This window comes from Haliotis cracherodii, unplaced genomic scaffold (assembly GCF_022045235.1).
Source record: "Haliotis cracherodii isolate W230 unplaced genomic scaffold, xgHalCrac1.p SCAF_20, whole genome shotgun sequence".
Lineage (NCBI taxonomy): Eukaryota > Metazoa > Mollusca > Gastropoda > Lepetellida > Haliotidae > Haliotis > Haliotis cracherodii.
In genome coordinates this window covers 4,133,282-4,150,285 of record NW_027266276.1, presented here as the reverse complement: position 1 = coordinate 4,150,285, position 17,004 = coordinate 4,133,282, and the positions used below count along the sequence as shown (strand labels likewise).

At 42.6% G+C, this 17,004-nt stretch overlaps 1 protein-coding gene across 2 annotated transcripts in view; it reads right to left on the bottom strand.

Moving 5' to 3' along the window:
- Positions 1-4,056: 4,056 nt before the first annotated feature.
- Positions 4,057-17,004, bottom strand: part of LOC139470226 (ATP-dependent translocase ABCB1-like) — a 30,810-nt gene continuing 17,862 nt past the window's right edge. For both annotated transcript variants that reach the window (XM_071252546.1, XM_071252547.1), the window contains 13 exons: positions 16,319-16,500; positions 14,731-14,880; positions 14,402-14,506; positions 13,275-13,352; positions 12,343-12,426; positions 11,366-11,566; positions 10,941-11,041; positions 10,268-10,408; positions 9,708-9,864; positions 8,835-9,032; positions 6,664-6,870; positions 6,049-6,195; positions 4,057-5,457 (listed from right to left, as the gene is read on the bottom strand). In XM_071252546.1, coding sequence (XP_071108647.1) covers positions 5,248-5,457; positions 6,049-6,195; positions 6,664-6,870; positions 8,835-9,032; positions 9,708-9,864; positions 10,268-10,408; positions 10,941-11,041; positions 11,366-11,566; positions 12,343-12,426; positions 13,275-13,352; positions 14,402-14,506; positions 14,731-14,880; positions 16,319-16,500 — 1,961 coding nt within the window. In that variant the 3' untranslated portion in view covers positions 4,057-5,247. The remainder of the gene's footprint in view (positions 5,458-6,048; positions 6,196-6,663; positions 6,871-8,834; positions 9,033-9,707; positions 9,865-10,267; positions 10,409-10,940; positions 11,042-11,365; positions 11,567-12,342; positions 12,427-13,274; positions 13,353-14,401; positions 14,507-14,730; positions 14,881-16,318; positions 16,501-17,004) is intronic.

The window sequence follows — 17,004 nt, the reverse complement described above, 5'->3', positions numbered from 1 at the left end:
ATTTCTTTGATATAAAGAATGCAACCAAGATGATTCTTTAGTCAAATCCGTGATGTTTGATAGGCGCCTGTCGCGAACAATGCATTTGTTCGTACTCAACAACAAAAGTTCCTGTGACACCAATATTTTAGTGTATTTTTCAAACAAGTAAAGTTTGGTTTTCAATATTGCAGTACATTTATGGAATCAAGTCACAAAAACGCAACTGCTACAGAAAAGCATGCATTCAATGCAAAAGTTGACTTTTATGCAAGCCCCATGCATTTCACTACCCAAGAATGGGTATACAAACATGTGCGTTAACGGGATTCCATATGTATTGTTTAGCATCGTTCTGATAACAACCACTCAGAAAAACAACAAAATTGTGCAATTATTCAACATTACGAAACGCCACGCCTGTCCGAAAATGAGCGCCTGCGAGCCACTGGCATGCTTGAAGCAGGATCGAGACAACGTGATGTTGCATGACAATTTAACGTCCACAGAAACACCATTTGGTGTTAATGGTTGGCGACAGACGAATTCAGTCAGAGACCATCCTCGGAGTGGCAGGCCACGCGTAACAAAAAATCGACAAGACAACAGGATTCGAACAACACACCTACGAAATCGATTCCAGCCAGCAACTGTGACTGCAAGAAGCATCCCTGGCCTTCGACGAACATCTTCACAAACCTTACTCGTCGCCTCAGATATGCAGGGATTGTCGACAGAAGACATCCCATTTTGACAGGAAACCACCGTCAAGCACGTCTACAGTGGTGCAGACAGCGTCTACGCTGGACGGCCATGCTGTTGGGACAAGTTCTATTCAATGACGAATCTCGTTTTCACCTCAGCCACAGCGATGGACGAATTCGAGTGTACCGACGTCGAGGTGAACGTTACGTCAATCCTTGTGTCATGGAAGAAGATCGGTTCGGGGGCGGCAGCGTTTTAGTATAGGGTGGGATTACAGCAAGACAGAGGACCCGTTTGATAGTGGTAGAGGGAAGTCGAATTCATCGACTATATGATGTCCATCCAGCCTGGCTGATCTCAGACCCAACTCTGAGACTGAACTCTAACTTTGTGATAAGGATGTGTGCCACCGCAAAGGACATGTGTGATACAGGACTGTGCCACAAATGTGGTCTTGTGTATCGTGATCCAGTGACACATGCAGTTGTTGAGTGCGAATGTACGTGTGATATTCGGGATCAGCTCTGGATGGAGTTGATCAATATCGATGATGTTGACTTTAGCTGCTACCTGCATGGTATGGACTCAGCAAAGCTCACCGAATGCCTGTTGTCTTGCAGAACAGATTACAGACTATGTGACAAAGATGCTGATGACTTTGCAAGAGTGTGTGTTAAATATGTCAAGCCAATCTTTGAAATGGTGTTCAACCAACTCTCAATATATCAGCATTACCATTCTGCATATTTATTGCAAAATAATATGTTGTTCTGATTATTGTTCATCTATTATTTTCTGCTTTTCTTGTACTCTTCTTTATGGTGGAATTCAAGGTGTTATATATATATAGGGTGGGATTACAGCAAGACAGAGGACCCCTTTGATAGTAGTAGAGGGAAGTCTTAATGGACAGCGCTACCGTGACGAGATCATCGGCCCCGTTGTTCTTGCGTTTTTGCGTCGTCATGGCCCAGGCATTACCTTTCAACATGACAACACCCGGTCTCATATTGCTCGATTTGTTCAGGATTCCCTTCAACAAAACAACGTGAATGTGATCCCGAGGCCGGCTCGCTCCCCTGATCTCTCACCAATCGAGCGCATATGGTATGAGATGGATCGGCGCCTTTGACGTCAACCACATGTTCCACGGACGCTCCAGGAACTTCGAAACATGCTCCAGCAGATATGGACAGATATCCCACAGGACTTTGTGCGACGCCTGGTCCATTCTATGAGACGAAGATGTGTTGCTTGCATCGCAACTAGAGGTGGACACACACGCTATTGATTTGTAAATTGACATTTTGGCATGTTCATGTATTTTTTTTATGAAATCACGCATTTTTTAAAGTCAGTATGGCAAATTAAACCATTTGAACACTTACAGGAGTCTTTTTACCTGTTGCAAACCGAAATTGTTTCAGATTTGATAAAAAACATAACTTTGCTTTAAATCTTATTCAATGTCACAGGAACGTTTGTTGTTCAGTATAGATTAATGACACTCGGTTTGTATCCTATGACTGGTATGGTGGAAGGTGTTTTCACGCCTTTAATTGTTTTGTTTGACTTTCGGGTACAGTGTACAATGAGTGTCTCTACTGGTTGGACGATGTGGGATCTCTGCAGTGGCGAGTAGCTGGATGTCTGTTTTGTTCAGTTGCTATTATCTTTCTGTGTCTTATCCGTGGAGTCAAGACTTCTGGCAAAGTGCTTGGTCTGAATCACTTACATAATTGTTCGTCCAATAGTGCTTTTCGTTTTAGCGTAGTGTATATTTATCGTTAACGTAGTATACAAGAAACGATATCATGTATTCACTGTATCCTTTGAAACTAGTTGGTTGGTTTGTTGTGTAACGCCGCACTTAGCAATATTCCAGCTATATGACGGCGGACTGTAAATAATCGAGTATGGACCAAACAATCCAGTGATTGATATATGAGCATCGATCCACGCAATTTGGATCGATGACATGCATCAACCAAGTCAGCGAGCCTTACCAACCGATCCCGTTAGTCGCCTCGTACGACAAGCATAGTCGCCTTTTACGGCAAGCATGGGTTGCTGAAGACCTATTCTACCCCGGATCTTCACGGGTACCTTTGAAACTGACTTTGCGTGTGTTGGTGATTACGAGAGATCAATCAGAGATTATTAATAACATTAACCACCTCTGATTTTCATTTAGAAAGACAACCTACTCAAAACATTCACCAATGCCACTTCAATCAATATCTTCGCCACAACAAAGAGTTTATGTCTATATTTGGCATGTAGGAATAGATATAAATGTATAGTGTTTTCAAATTAGAGCTAAATTAAAGAGAGCTAAATTCGTATTCGTTGCCAAATACAAATTAACGTCAACCGGGCTCTTCATTGAAAATATATATGTTTATCTCCTAAAAAGTATGTCCATATTAAACATGCTTCTTGTAATCAGAAGATAAATAAACAATAATTCAAAATCAGAACACGGATGTACATAGGTATCTGTTTATTCTTTTTATACCTCAACAAAGTGTAAAACTGTAACAAACACATATGCTAGTAAAACAATATTGAACTGTGAGTATATGAGGCGGCACAAAAGAACCATGTGGATATACACATACGTGTGTACCTGCCTATTTTTGTCAGCAGGAGTTTGGTCTAACTCTGCTTTAAGCAGTATTTCAGTTATATCAGGGTGGCAACTTCATGCGGGGAGGGAGTATGGTTTTACGCCGCTTTTAGCAATATTCCAGCAATATCACGGCAGGGACATCATGAATGGGCTTCACACATTGTACCCATGTCGGGAATCGAACCTTGGTCTTCGGCGTGACGAGCGAACGCTTTCACCACTTTGGCTATCCGACCGCCCGCTTCGTGTGAGAGGAAATATAAAATATAAAACATGAACGCCAGAGAAAAACCAGTGATGACACTAGGTAGTTGAAAAATGTTCGTTTTGCAGCACAGCGGGGTACTGTTTTATTGTCTCAGCCCAATCATTTGTTTTGTAGTTGACACAGTTTTATTTATAAGTGTTTCTCAGCTTGTAACGAAACGAGGGGACTTCAGTCCATAAGCAGAAACATCCGCCATTCTATTAAATATAGAAAAAACAGAGTTCAGATATTCGTGCTTGTCAAAACTCCTTTATCCACTCTTGTCAAAACTCCTTTATCATAATTTATGGTGTATACAGTTCAGGATGTCCAATGGAGACATAAGGTCAAAAGTGTCGATAAGGGAGTTTTGACAAGCACGAATATCTGGACTCAGGAGATATATATATATATATATATATATATATATATATATATATATATATATATATATATATATATATATATATATATATATATATATATATATATATATATATATATATATATATATATATATATAGTGTGTGTGTGTGTGTGTGTGTGTGTGTGTGTGTATGTTCTTATCTGGTCTGAAGTTAAAAGCATGACTACAAACAGTGACGTTTAAATCTTGCTAGATATTGATATAATGCAGGATGCCAGTTAGGCCACTTCTGTGGGGACAGTGATGTTTTAGACAGTACAGTGGTAAAAGATGTGACCTGGAAATGAAAGCTTCGTGGAATTCAACTGGATTAAGGACTCGGTCCGATAATATATCGGCAAAATAATACAGATTTATACAGATATGAGTGCCTTACGAAAATAACGTCACACCAAATAATTTTTTTTTCGAATATTTGCGACGCTTCGGATGTAATGACAGCAAAAACCTCGTACTGGCTGCTTAATCTGACTGGAATTACCATGGACGAAGTATTAAATGCAGGCAATCTCAAAAGGTCAAGAAAGTTTGCTCTTGTAAGAATGTACCTATGCATTATAGAGAGCACGCAATGCAGTGATATTTAATCTATAACACACTGATAAGTGTTAAAAAAAGCAAACAAACACGTTCCATAGCCACAATAAATGCATATACTTTTTTTTCAATTACCAAGAAGTCCCACGTTCATGTACGCAGAATTTCCATAGTCTTCTAAGAAAACTATTCTAAATAGTTGGTTGGTTTGTTGTTGAACGCCACACTCAGCAATGTTCCAGCTATATGACGGCGGTCTGTAAATCGAGTCTGGAACGGACAATCCAGTGATTAATATCATGAGCCTCGATCCACGCAATTGGGATCGATGACGTGCTTCAAACCAAGTCAGCGAGCCTGACCACCCGATCCCGTTAGTCGGCTTATATGACAAGTACATGTATTACAAACAGACCATGATAGCATGCCCTCTACTGAATAATATGTTGAATTCGTGTGTGATCTTTTCTCTGCTTAGTTAAATTACATGCGCCTGAAGAACAAATTCTTAACAAAACGAAGAATGGATTGTGACAGTGAGCTTGAAAACAACGGAAAAGGGAGTTGAGTTTTTTAACACTTTGAGAGCGAGTTCGTTTTCGTCGCCATGTCCCTACTTCCTTTTTGTGCTGGAGTGAGGTCTGACAAAATGTTGGTCGATGGAATGGATAGTCGTCTTCGGGATCGAGACTGTAACCTCCTTATCTGCGCACGACGCGACTAAGAATCTTTCTTCTTCCGATTTTGAGCCTGGACAAGATTGTAATATGCTCCTTTCAGAGCTAACAGTTCTGTGTGTGTTCCAACTTCGATTATCTCCCCTTGTTTCACGACCGCAATCTTGTCCGCATTCTGGATTGTTGACAGACGGTGGGCGATTACAATGCAAGTCCGGCCTGCACGGGCCTTGTCCAGTGCCTCCTGGACAACCTGATCGGAACAAAACCCAACGAATGACCACACATACAGGAGGAGGGGGTTTATTTGAAATACGGAGAAGTATAAACGTTAATAGTATTCGTGGAAGTATCATGTTTCAGAAACAACTTCGTTTCTGCTTGATAGGATACCCCAACCTTTAAATCCATATTTAGAGAAATAAATTGAAGAAATGAGAGTGAGTTAGCTTGCATCTTTTAACATAATATTCCAGCTGTAACACCATGTGCCGGTTTGATGGGGTAGGACAGCTTGATATTCCGGAGTTCCTAAAAGTTTACCATTCTGGAGAAACACGAGAATGGGTGTTGTGCTTACAAAAGAAGGATCGTAATCAGTGTGAATCAGAGAATTCTGACACAGTAAAGTTCGGCACTCGCCAAACATGACAAGTAATACATATTCGTATAACTTTCGTGAATTGTTAAAATATCTAAGGCCAACAGAAAATATCCCATATATGTTGTTTCACTAGTGTTTATGTTCAACAATGTCAAACATCTCCATGTGGAAACAATGTTTGATAAACAAATCAATCAAACTAAATAATGACTCACAGTCCACACCCATTCAATCACTCACCCTCTCGCTCTCTGTGTCCAGGGCTGATGTTGCCTCGTCCAGAAGAAGTACCTTGGGGTCTCGGACAAGAGCACGAGCAATGGCGACTCTTTGTTTCTGTCCACCAGAAAGTTGTGTCCCTTTGCTTCCAACGTTAGTCTCATACGCCTGGAACAGTGTGGCAGTGTTAACTTTATGGCTGAATTACTAACATGATGTTCCTGAAATATTTACTATATTTACGTTCTCCCAGGCATATCAATAAACGTACATGTAGGACACCCATGTATGTTATAAAACTCATAATCACCAGAAAGCGCTGCTTAAAGCAAGAGAGTGAGTAAGTGAGTGAGTATGGTTTTACGCCGCTTTTAGCAATATTCCAGCAATATCACGGCGGGGGACACCAAAAATGGCCTTCATACAGTGTACCCCTGTCGGAAATCGAACCCGGGTTTTCGGCGTGACGAGCTAACGCTTTAACCACCAGGCTATCCGACCTCCCCTTTAAAAACTTCTTGTATGCTATGCTGGAAATGTCACCAATGATATAGAATTTTGTTGAGTTATACATGAACAGTATTCAAAGCACAAATTCCTGAAGTAGATCTTCTATGCCTTCCAATATCGACGTACCAGAGGTAACGATGCTATAAAGGAATGGATGTTTGACATTCTTGCTGCTGCTATTATTTCGTCCATAGACACTATACGAGAATTGTCGCCGTAGGCGATGTTCTCTGCAATGCTGCAGTCAAAAAGAGTCGGTTCCTGTGACACCAATGCTAATTGTGAGCGCCACCACTTGAGGTCCAGACTTGGGATCGGGGATTTGTCAGCCATCTGGAAACGAAACAGATACTCCTCGTCATACTCGTCAATACAATTGTTGTACAACTGTCTTCGCCTATCCCACACGCATTGGCTGCTGCCATCATAATCTCAACTGCATTTGTACTATTTTCTAACCACCAGACGTCTACGCTATTATCGCCAACACCACTTCTGCAAAACCGGACATAAGCAACCCAATAGCCATCTTCTCATATCCTTAATGTACAACTAACCTGATAATTAACGATACAGTTGATATACCAGTGCGTCTGTATCTGATCATGCTCTGAGAACTGAAAAAGTAATTCTGATAAAAAAGCTTGATGAACTATAGCCCACTTATTTTAGTGCATTCCACAATCAATACAGATCTTTTATTGGATCTGATAAGGATCCTTGGCCTGTCGGCATCGTAGCCGTGTTAAAAATTGTAAACGTCGACGACCTCCCACAGCAAACATTTTCAAACCCTACCCAGCACACTCCACAAACACCCTCACCCACACCCAACCCGCCCTGACACACACATAACAAACACCCTCACCCCACCCAACCTTGCCCCAACACACACAGCAAACACCCTCACCCCTACCCAACCTTGCCCCAACACACACAGCAAACACCCTCACTCCTACCCAACCTTGCCCCCAACACACACAGCAAACACCCTCATCCCACCCAACCTTGCCCCAACACACACAACAAACACCCTCACTCCTACCCAACCTTGCCCCAACACACACAGCAAACACCCTCATCCCACCCAACCTGGCCCCAACACACACAGCAAACACCCTCACCCCACCCAACCTTGCCCCAACACACACAGCAAACACCCTCACTCCACCCAACCTTGCCCCCAACACACACAGCAAACACCCTCATCCCACCCAACCTTGCCCCAACACACACAGCAAACACCCTCACTCCTACCCAACCTTGCCCCAACACACACAGCAAACACCCTCACCCCACCCAACCTTGCCCCAACACACACAGCAAACACCCTCACCCCACCCAACCTTGCCCCAACACACACAGCAAACATCCTCACTGCTACCCAACCTTGCCCCAACACACACAGCAAACACCCTCACCCCACCCAACCTTGCCCCAACACACACAGCAAACACCCTCACCCCACCCAACCTTGCCCCAACACACACAGCAAACACCCTCACTCCGACCCAACCTTGCCCCAACACACACAGCAAACACCCTCACCCCACCCAACCTTGCCCCAACACACACAGCAAACACCCTCGCCCCACCCAACCTTGCCCCAACACACACAGCAAACATCCTCACTGCTACCCAACCTTGCCCCAACACACACAGCAAACACCCTCACCCCACCCAACCTTGCCCCAACACACACAGCAAACACCCTCACCCCACCCAACCTTGCCCCAACACACACAGCAAACACCCTCGCCCCACCCAACCTTGCCCCAACACACACAGCAAACATCCTCACTGCTACCCAACCTTGCCCCAACACACACAGCAAACACCCTCACCCCACCCAACCTTGCCCCAACACACACAGCAAACACCCTCACCCCACCCAACCTTGCCCCAACACACACAGCAAACATCCTCACTCCTACCCAACCTTTGTCCCAACACACACAGCAAACACCCTCATCCCACCCAACCTTGCCCCAACACACACAGCAAACATCCTCACTCCTACCCAACCTTTGCCCCAACACACACAGCAAACACCCTCACCCCACCCCACCCCTACCCCAACACACACAGCAAACACCCTCACTCCTACCAAACCTTGCCCCAACACACAGCAAACACCCTCAACCCACCCCACACCTACGCCAACACACACAGCAAACACCCTCACCCCACCCAACCCCTACCCAAACACACACAGCAAACACCCTCACTCCACCCAACCCCTACCCCAACACACATAGCAAACACCCTCACCCCACCCAACCCCTACCCCAACTTACCACGGCTCCGTGTTCTGTATTATAGAAGCGCTCGATAAGTTGTATGGTGGTACTCTTGCCGCACCCACTGCTGCCCACGAGGGCCAGAGTCTCCCCGGGCTGGACATCGAAACTCAGGCCTTTGAGAACAGTCACATTCGGCCGAGACTTGTAGCGGAACATTACGTTGGTTAAAGTGACTGCCCCACTGTAGTGATCCTACACAAACAAAATGTGGTGTTGGAATGAACTCCATAAATGCCGTAAACAAACAAAACTATAATATTTCGTTTGAACGTTTGCAGATGTGACAATATGTGTTATGTGTGGGTAGGAATGATGCTGGTTAAAAGTTAAGGTGATGTCGAAAGTGACAAGTTCCAGAGACTGGTACAGAAATTTCCTAAATGTATGTAATGCCTGGCCTGCACTTCCTTAAAGATCTGAGTTCGACTACGTACGTACTCAATCAACAAGATTATCTTAAGGTTAAATGTTGTGAAGAATCTGTAAATGGTACAATTTAATACATTGTAATAAGTCATGTTATTCTGTTTTTATCACTGCAGACCCATGAAGATTCAGGGATAGAATAGGTCTTCAGCAACCCATGTTTGCCGTAAAAGGCGACTATGCTTGTCGTACGAGGCGACTAACGGGATCGGGTGGTCAGGCTCGCTGACTTGGTTGAAGCATGTCATCGATCCCGATTGCGTGGATCGAGGCTCACGATATCAGTCACTGGATTGTCTGGCCCATACTCGATTATTTACAGACCGCCGTCTATATAGCTGAAATATTGCTGAGTGCGACGTTAAACAACAAACATAATCTCTGCAGTTTTATGTCTGCTTTCGTTTTGGTCTCAGAACACGGAAATAAATTTAATCTTACAAGTGTCTTTCCTTTCGACGTGTCTGTGCTGATCTCGGGCTGTCTGTCAATGACTGCAAAGAGACGTCCAGCCGCCATCATTCCTTTCGTATAATCTTGAGAGGAGGAAGTGGCTCTTCCACTTTGCTGGCCCCCAAATATGATACTTGCGAATACTCTGCAATACGTAAATATAAAGATGCAACATTGGCGCCCCATGGTACTGTTTCTCCATGTCGAATACGATTTCACGATACATAACATACAGGCATGGATCCTGTGATTGTAGAGATATGTGCATGCTCCCTAACGATTTGATAAAAAAAGAATTTGGAGCCAGGTGTGTTAGTAAAGATTTATGCCATTCTAGCAATATTACAGCATACAGAAAAAACATGCGGAGAATTATACCTTTGGCTGGAGGAGCGAACGACTGAACCACAAGGGTACTCGACTGACCCGAATTGGGAGACGAACTAACAGCGTGAGGTCTCAAATGTTAAATCTATACACTATTTTGATTGTCTGTACATACAAGAAATAACGTCAGATCAACTGGTCAACAAATCGTCCAGTCCTACCTGAATACTTCGAAGAACTGCATTTCTCCAATCTGCACCAAATATGCACCATATGTAAATGCTGCTGCATAGGCGAAAAATACGATACATTGGGAGAACCCATGGGCGATACCCCGAATGTGGGACCTCTTCACTCCAGAACTGAAAGGACAACGAGTAATATTCATACAGTCATGGATGGATAAACACCCTTGTTGGGTTAGAATTGGATCCTAGGAACCGATGCTTTTGGTGGGATGCGACTAAATATACTGGCCGGTCAGGCTCGGTGACTTTATTCATTGCGTTTCTTTGTACCCCGACGGTGCGGGGCAAAGCTCATACCATCAATTACTGGTGTCTCTGCTTCAGACTAGATGACATAAAAGTTGGAATATTGCTGAGTGCGACGTTAACAACAAGCAAACAAACAAAAATCCCTCAACAATATTTCGATAAGTCAGTGGTTACTAAACAACAATGTGGTAGTTCTAACCTGGTTGTTTTGGTGTGAATGTTTCAATCATGTCCCCCACCAGCTTACTATTACAATTCCTCAATGGGAAACATGGTATCATTTGATCACGGCGTACAGTTTCTCCTGCCACCCACATTACTTGTATATTCAACACAGAATTTGCTGTTTTAAAACATTACAAATAATTTACTGCCCCAAACAGTTAATTACACCTACTTGCATATTCCTGTTATTATTTCTTCATATCTGTCTATAAAGACTTTCTCTGTGTGAAGAGATGCAACAGTGCGAATGTTGGCGGTCGTCTCAGAACAAATCTGGAACAGAATCATATTCAATAGTATTTTCACAGTCACATCAGTCACATTCCATCACAGGCTCAAGACATACACTTGTTTCTGTGGAGCCAAACAGTTTGGTGGGGGGGACACGGGTTTCACCGAAGTGGTAAACGTCTGAGACCTGCATCACTTCGGGCTTTCCTCCCACATTAAGTTGACACGCCGCGATACAACTGTAATAGTGTTAAAAGCGGCGTTAAACCAACCCACCCACCCACTAATGCACTCACTAAATCATTCAGATGTTTCTGAAGAGTTACCGAAAAATCAGAATGTTTAATACCTCACTGACATCCTCACCTTTCCAGCCTGGTCAACAAATTTCTTGTCAGCGTTTGAGAATCCTTTAAATATCCTTCCTTGAATGATGCCCGCTCCTATCATTACAGGCATAAAACACAGAATGGTGAACGCCAACTTCCAGCCATATATGAAGGCAATGATCAACGAGGTAGCAATGGTTGCTAGGGCTTCGAGACCGAACCCGATCTGTGATGTAGTCTGGTGGAAGAAACAAAACCGTAAAACGATCAGTGTTTTTTTTCGCCAACGTTATTTGAGTTAGTGAGTGAGTTAGGTTTTACGCCGTAGCAAACTTCCCATGATACAAAGGTGGGAGACAGCTACGGGCGTAACACATTGTTATTAAGCGACATAACTCTTTCCATATCCAATAGAATAGAATTTATAGTACGAATGCGACTATATCAGAGCATGTGTTTATGATTCACTATAAAATAGCGGTGTTCGCAAAAAGGTGAGTGTACCCTGCCCCACCGGTGGCACAAGACACAAACACATGCAAATGCAAGTCATATGTTCACCTGAAAAAACACGGGAACATATGTTACAGGTAAAAAAAATATGGAATTGTATCGGACATCATGATCGGTGATCACATCACTGATACGTCAAATTTGGGAATGTCCACCATCAAACTTTTTCAAAGCCTATGTTGTAACCTTGACCACACAACAGCTGAGTCTTGGAAATCTTGGTACACACGTTGGGAATCGGCGTGAAGAGCGACCTGTTGGGATAAGATGGCGTCTCCACATTGCATTTTGAAAGTATGAAGCAACCTGCAGTCTTATGACTTTAATCATGTCCTTAAAAGTTTCGTCTACGATGCATTGGGTAGGGAAGTGGCGACAAAGACACGTCCCCAACGCGGGTTCTTGCGCAGACGCACACAAAAGCACTTTTACCGACTCAACTGACGAAGTTTTAAAGTTGTATCGACTCTTGTCTATTGGATAAAATCTTTACATACTCACCGACTGAAGAACCTGTGCGTCTGCAGCTAGTCGCGTCGTAAGATAACCTACTTGATTCTTTGTGTTATCGAAAAAGTCCATGTCCTGTTTGGAAACATTATAACAGTTATGACGTAGATTGACTTTTGTATTATGTAATCTAGAAACACACGTCAGTGTATGTATTATGGTATTTTCCATGTTTCACAATCAAAGTGGATTTGGTTGGTTTGTTGTTTTATACCGCACTCAGCAATATTCCAGCTATATGACGATGGTCTGTAAATAATCGAGTCTGGACCAGACAATCCATTGATTAATATCATGAGCATCGATCCACGCAATTGGGATCGATGACATGCATCAACCAAGTCAGCGAGCCTGACCACCCGACCCCGTTAGTCGCCTTTTACAACAAGCACAATCGCCTTTTACGGCAAGCATGGGTTCCTGAAGACCTATTCTACCCCGGATCTTCACGGGTCTGATATATTGGATTTAACTTATGCTTTACGTCACATCGGCAATAGTTCAGCCATATCGCGGCTCTAAATGTCAAATTATGTACAGCGTTAATGGTGAGTAGTGTGTAGTGAGTGAGTGAGTGAGTGAGTGAGGTTTTACGCCGCTTTTAGCAATATTCCAGCAATATCACGGCGGGGGACACCAGAAAAGGGCTTCACATATTGTACCCATGTCGGGATTCGAATCCGGGTCTTCGGCGTGACGAGCGAACGCTTTAACCACTAGGCCACCCGACCGCCCCGAGTAGGGTGTAACTGTTAAGTGCGTGAGTGAGTGAGTCCGCTATAGTGGTGAAACACATGAGCACCGCAGATAAATTGATTGAGAATAAAACTAAAGTGGGGTATCAAACATGGGGTTTCGGTGTGACGGGCGAACGCTTCAGGTTACCCCACATTCCCAAATAGAATCATAGCATAGTCTCGTACCTGGTTCACTATGGACTTGAAGGCCATACTACGTACACGAGCAGTCAGCCCAGCGCCAGACTTGGAGAAACAGTAGGTCTGAAGAATAATATCATGAACAGATACTCTCGTTGCAAGTGCTAAGTCCCCAGACAACTTACAAAGTAGAAATAATGAAAATAGATCTCCTGCAGACTGTCAGTCAACCGGGAGGTGAGGTGAGCGATTTCAATGCACAAAACATATGCATTCAACTTTATTACCATTGCAGAATTGGAGATGGTTACATGTCCTGGTGTTAATACAAGCGACAAAATCCATTTAGATAATCATAATATACTATCAAATATAGTAGGTACATGAAGTTTGCTATTCAAGGGAGTTATTTATCATGAATATCCCACTCAGACACAGTATGCTGACTCCGAGCCTAACAGTCCTTGCTTAAGTCGACTGCTTTATGGCGGTCGCCAGGCTGGGTAACAACCACCATCTTAAGACGTCAAATAGTTTGATCGAACCCCCCTCTAATGACGGACGCTCTACCACCAAATCCTGCAATCGATCGAAATCTTCACGACAGTTTACGAACCGGATTTCGATTTCGTTGCGCGATTTGGATTGGACGATGCAAAATTCGTTGGTCCAGCCAAAATGAAACTCCATAATATCAGGGTGGATATTATACTTGTATGGTCAGTAAACTCTCTTGCCTCGGGAAGATGGATGTTATCAGACAATACCTGACTCCAGCCAGTGAAGATTTTCCTTCTATAGAAAACGGTTGCAGTGAAATGATAACTAAACTGGTTGTCTTCCAGTGATGATCTTGCAGCATGCTGAGCGCTCTTAGCCAAAAGATAGAGGCCACCTAATGGGGTGCAAATATGAAACCGTATCCGGTTATCGTAGCGCATGCGTAGCGGCCTTAATTACGAATGTAAATTAGCATGGAGATATGTCTAGACATGAACAGTTTGTTTAACAATCATTGCAAATTGCTCTGCAGGTGACAGTTTTGTAGTGAGCAATTCTACTTCACGCAGAAACATCAAGTTCATGTGATGCGCTCCTTGTTGTTTTTTTCGATAGCGAGGACACATGTTTATCGTCGTGTAAAGACAGAAGGTTAGAGGCATGGGACTCACCTGGAACGACTTGGCGATGGCGTTGCAGATACCCAAGGCAAACACAATACAACACATGATGGTCGTCATGCGCATCTGTTCTTCTCGATCTTGTATTCCAAAGATCTGTGTATGAGAAAACACATTTTGTTCGTGTGGTAAATATCATTGTAACATAAGGAAGAGATTTATGGAGGACAACCTCTTTATTATAAGGAACACAACGTTTCGGAGTATATACTAACTCCTGATGTGTATCACTTCTAAATGCCTTTCAAAGACATCATTGTAACAGTTAAAACATTTGACTCACATCTGAGGAAAAAGGAATGATCAATTTCATTTCTTACTCGAATAAACTCTGTGATCACGAAGGCAAACGCAGGCATCAACAAACCGGCGAAAGTGGCACCGAGACTGCCAAATAGCAGGAATAACCATTCAGGAGCATTAAGGCGAAGAATCCTCCTAAAATTCACTGTGGCAACCGATTCATCTTCCTGCAAATATGTTATGGTTAGTCATTATCAACTTGAAAACATAAACCTTAAAGGTGTAATATACGTGTAACATAGATGTAATATAGGTGTAATATAGATGTAATAAAGATATAATATAGGTGTGATATACATGTAATATAGATGTAATAAAGATGTATTATAGGTGTGATATACATGTAATATAGGTGTAATATTGGTGTAACATAGGTGTAATATGCATGTAACATAGATGTAATATAGGTGTAATATAGATGTAATAAAGATATAATATAGGTGTGATATACATGTAATATTGATGTAATAAAGATGTACTATAGGTGTGATATACATGTAATATAGGAGTAATATAGATGTAATAAAGATGTAATATAGGTTTGATATACATGTGATATTCATGTAATATAGATATAATATTGGTGTAACATAGGTGTAATATACAAGTAACATAGATGTAATATAGATGTAACATAGATGTAATATAGGTGTAATATACATGTTACATAGATGTAAAATACATGTTACATAGATGTAATATACAAGTAACATAGATGTAATATACATGTAACATACATATAACATGCATGTAACATAGATGTAACATAGATGTAGTATAGCTCTTATATAGGTGTAATCTACATGTAACATAGATGTAATATAGATGTAATATAGGTTTAATATACATGAAATATACATGGAATATACATGTTATACAGGTGTCATATCTTCACGGGTTGTTTGCATGTTCATGTACATGTTGGTCACCATACCAAATAGGGGATCAGTGACACTCAGTGCATACATATGACAAATAACATTAGGAAGATAGTTTGAGGAGACCAAAGAAGACAACAAGCCTGACCACCCGATCCTCTTAGTCGCCTCCCACGACAAGCACAGTCGCCTCTTCGGCAAGCATGGGTTGCTGAAGACCTATTGAACCCCGGATCTTCACGGGTTGTGTAATATAGTGTACATGTACGTACATACATATAACAATAAACATAAGGAAAATAGTTTGAGAAGATTATTAGCATCATGAAAATTAAAACATCATTTAAACATCTCTTCCTTTGAAAAAATGTGCATCATACCATTTCTGTAGTCAGTGGAAATGCATGAATGTTAACGGTCCACAACCTGACCGTTAGTGATGGCACCTCAGCAAATTCTATGTAAGGGTGTAACGTAAGGGTCAACGGATCCTGTCAAGGCAAGGACGAGCACCCTGGACCGAGTGTCAGCACGCCTGAGCTCCGAGCTCAGTGATCGACTCGTTCGACCATACATGTTGCTGGGGATCTCTTCAAACCCAGAGCCCCTAATGCGTTACCTCGATCCCGTTCAGGGACTCAACACGATGGTCCTGTCGCTAATATTGCTTGGTGGGGCGGTCCCGGGTGATACTGTGAGGGAGAACAATTTCAGACATTACGTATACCTCAACTATTTCTTTATCATCTTCTTTTTCAGTGTTCTTTCTTCTGCGTCCAGAGCCAGGACGCACTTTGACATGCAGGTGGCCCTTGCCATCAGACAACGTCCTCTCGAAGGTTGGATCCAGGATGGGGTCTTCGTCATCGCTTTCATCAGAGTCATCCACTATGTCAATATCTACCATATCTGTAACACCACTGGATCATTTTAGTGTGAGAATTTTGTTCACATGCAATAAACATGTAGGAACAGTTAAGGAATTGTTTTGTTTTCAGTGCTCGATACTCTATCACCTGTTCCGACATCTTGCATTGACATTGATACAGAAGGCGCCATCCATAAGACAGTCTGTCTTCATTTATATCGCGGGTTCCAAATGATACGAAAATATACGTAACTCATTATCTCCACTGGCTTGAATAATCCATGTACATCTGGTACTTAAACAGGCGTCAGGAGTCTGATTCGACAAAGGGACGCAACGCAGCTTTAGGAATTGTGGTGCCTTGGCCACTGGTCATTCATTCCAAATCGTGACTGACCAGCCTGGTATGACAAATGTCATAACGCAATTTGACCCCTGGCCATAACATAATTCAAATGTACTGACAATTTCATCGATTAAAATTCTTTACACCTTTTTGGGCAAGTCGTCTAAGGAGCGGCAATTACACCCACTCCGCGTGCCAG